Here is a 3291-nt window from a genome sequence, read left to right as displayed (position 1 = left end):
AATTGTTTTAAATAGTCACGTTTTATCTCCTATAAAACACAACCCACTTTATGCTGCTATTTTGATCAGGTCTGCCTTGTAAAATATGTGTCTCAAGGGACTTCCTGGTTTAACAGGTTAAATAAAACATCTTATATAATTTGAAAAAACAATATGTACGACTTAACATGACAATAAACATTATTTTCTGTCATTAAAGATGCATAATATCAAAATGATTTCATATAGAAATAGAATTCTGTATATTCACAGGGCAGCAACACAGTGTTAAATATTACTAGTCATTACATTAGGTTATCATTTCACTTAATGTTATTAATTTAGGTAACTTTTGCATAGTACATTTTAGAGATTAAAGATGTCAACATTTGCTAATAATAATAATAATAATAATAATAATGATAATACATATTCATTAACATAAAATACGCTTTTTTCTGTTACATTTAAGTTTTCATGTCATTACATTTGCTAAAATGTGGCAGAATGTGTGTTTACCATCCAACGTGTGCAACCTTAGTAGAAACAGAACTGTGTCACCGGTGGAAAAAAAGAAAATCATTATAATAATGAAGCCCACATTAAAAACCTGAACCAATGGAGGGAAAGTGGTGATTTGTTCCAGCCAATCGCAGGCGGAAGGTGGAGTAACAATTTTAAAACTCCACTCAAGTTGCTGTAACGTGTAGTTTACAGCTCACATTGAGGACCACAACTTTGACGAACGCACCTCCCATGACAGCCTAGGAAAACAAGACAGACGAAGACAAACAAACAGGGAAGCAGAAAGAAAACAACGGAGTCTTACTGACTGAAATTGTTGGAGGAATTTACTGTGGCGCAACGTGCGTAAAGTGCGCACTGGCCACTTTGCTGCGCGCTTGACTTTATTGGTAACGTTTCATTTTTGTCTTTAATTGAAGATAACAGCTTTCTTCCCGGATTTTCATCTCCAAGGGACTGAACCAATAATGTTAAAAATGACAGAGGAGCATGACAAATGTGTCAACGACCAACCGTGCAGCCCATCGGGCACAAACAGCTCCATGTCCCAGGACGAGTCCGACTCCGATGCTCCGTCCTCACCTACAGGCTCCGACGGCCAAGTGTCTCTGCTCAGAGGTTTGGGCAAGAAGCTGGACTCCGAGGATGACGACCGGTTTCCAGCTTGCATACGGGACGCCGTCTCTCAGGTCCTTAAGGGATACGACTGGTCCTTGGTGCCCATGCCCGTAAGAGGAAACGGATCATTGAAGAATAAACCTCACGTCAAGAGACCCATGAATGCCTTCATGGTCTGGGCGCAAGCGGCCCGCAGGAAGCTGGCGGATCAGTATCCACACCTGCACAACGCCGAGCTGAGCAAGACGCTGGGGAAACTGTGGCGGTAAGGAAACATTTAATAGTATATAGAGAGAAATGCAAGGATAAAGACTGGGTAAATTCATTATATAGAGAAAATAATTATCAGGACACTAAGAGGTCATGTCCGTTGATAAATAATATTTAATGTTAACAGCTTTAGTAATAAATCAAATATCAATTTAATTCAATAAAAAAAGTTGTGGAATTAGTGGCTTTATAAGAAATACTATAAGAAACCATAAGAAATATTGTCATTTGCTTCTTACCTCTTTAAATAAGGGTCTAATAACTTGGCCAATAATCATTTATATGCATTTGTTTGGTTTTAATGTTTTTTTGTTTTTTTTTACTGTAGTTTGCTTTCAGAGAGTGAAAAGAGGCCATTTGTAGACGAAGCAGAGAGGCTTCGGGTTCAGCACAAGAAAGATCATCCAGACTACAAGTACCAGCCTCGGCGAAGGAAGAATGTAAAGCCGGGCCAGAGTGACTCAGACTCAGGAGCAGAGCTGGCTCATCACATCTATAAAGCCGAACCAGGGATGGGAGGACTTGCAGGCATGACTGATGGACACCACCACCCTGAGCATGCAGGTGTGTTATCACATTTTATATAAAAAATTATGTATCAAAGACAACTGTGTGGAAATGTGGGATATTTTTGAGCAATATTTTAGGAATGCATTTCTTTTAGGTTGTTGTGAGTTTTGTATTTGGAAAGATGAACACCCAAGCTCTATTTCTGACCCTTTTCAGGGCAGCCCCATGGTCCCCCTACACCTCCCACGACCCCCAAAACAGACCTACACCATGGGGTGAAGCAGGATCTGAAACACGAAGGCCGTCGCCTCGTTGACAGCAGCAGGCAAAACATTGACTTCAGCAACGTTGACATCTCTGAGCTCAGCACTGATGTCATCAGCAACATGGAGACCTTTGATGTGCATGAGTTTGACCAGTACCTCCCGCTTAATGGCCACGCCTCAGGCTCCTCTACCCTGCCCTCAGACCATAGCCATGGGCAGGCTCCAGCGGCTGGTGGCTCTTACACTTCCTCATACAGCCATGCAGGGGCCAATGGATCAGCGTGGAGCCGCAAGAACACCATGTCCACCTCCTCACCCTCCACCAGTGAGGCGGGCCAGCACCGGCTCCACATTAAAACAGAGCAACTGAGCCCCAGCCACTACAGCGAGCACTCCCACGGGTCACCCTCCCACTCTGATTACGGCTCCTACAATAGCCAGGCCTGTGTCACCTCAGCCACATCAGCTGCCTCGGCCGCAGCCTCTTTCTCCACCTCCCAGTGTGACTATACTGACCTCCAGAGCTCCAACTATTACAACCCTTACTCTGGCTATCCCTCCAGCCTCTACCAGTACCCTTACTTCCACTCATCCAGGCGGCCCTATGGCAGCCCGATCCTCAACAGCCTGTCCATGGCTCCTGCCCACAGCCCTACTGCTTCCAGCTGGGACCAGCCCGTCTACACCACACTGTCTAGACCTTGAGGGCACAAGAAACAGTCAGTTCGCACCAGAGACATATTCAGATTCATGCACTACTAATGATGGAAGTAAAGAGCAGGTGGAGAAGTGTGTAGAGGGTAGTAGGCTACCTGTGACCATTTGAACGTGAAACAAAACAAATGAAAAAAGTGCCTGCTGATTTTATACAAAGTTATATCGTTGCAATGAAAACACACTTGTACAGACTTTTTACATAGAGAGAAATTGTGTTGCTGGTGAGCCAAACTCCTCCATGAGGACATATCGCCTAAGCCTACATTCTGTACATCCCCCTTCTTGTCAGCTTAAGATTGCACGCGTGTGCACACTTGAGATAAAGCAAGGGCCCGTCGCTGAGTTGTGTAGGAGAGAAACAGTTCGGCCCACTTCAGTGGTGAAGCAGATAGAAAAGCAGATACAT

The 3291-nt window shown here is 44.0% G+C and overlaps 1 protein-coding gene across 1 annotated transcript; it reads left to right on the top strand.

The window, feature by feature from the left end:
* The first annotated feature begins 839 nt into the window (after nucleotides 1–839).
* Nucleotides 840–2995, top strand: LOC128378634 (transcription factor Sox-8). The gene is made up of 3 exons (XM_053338201.1): nucleotides 840–1387; nucleotides 1721–1956; nucleotides 2119–2995. Exons 1-3 carry the CDS (start codon nucleotides 972–974, stop codon nucleotides 2871–2873), a joined length of 1407 nt encoding a protein of 468 aa, XP_053194176.1. The 5' UTR covers nucleotides 840–971; the 3' UTR covers nucleotides 2874–2995.
* Nucleotides 2996–3291: the final 296 nt, after the last annotated feature.

The sequence above is a fragment of the Scomber japonicus genome, chromosome 18 (genome assembly GCF_027409825.1).
Source record: "Scomber japonicus isolate fScoJap1 chromosome 18, fScoJap1.pri, whole genome shotgun sequence".
NCBI lineage: Eukaryota > Metazoa > Chordata > Actinopteri > Scombriformes > Scombridae > Scomber > Scomber japonicus.
Note: the sequence above shows the minus strand (reverse complement) of the source record. Positions and strands in the feature narration are given on the sequence as shown.

Coding starts and splice junctions, on each gene's coding strand:
- LOC128378634 (XM_053338201.1), top strand. CDS start 972: ATGTTAAAAATGACAGAGGAGCATGACAAATGTGTCAACGACCAACCG. Junction 1,388..1,720: donor ACGCTGGGGAAACTGTGGCG/GTAAGGAAACAT, acceptor TTTTTACTGTAG/TTTGCTTTCAGAGAGTGAAA. Junction 1,957..2,118: donor CCACCACCCTGAGCATGCAG/GTGTGTTATCAC, acceptor GACCCTTTTCAG/GGCAGCCCCATGGTCCCCCT.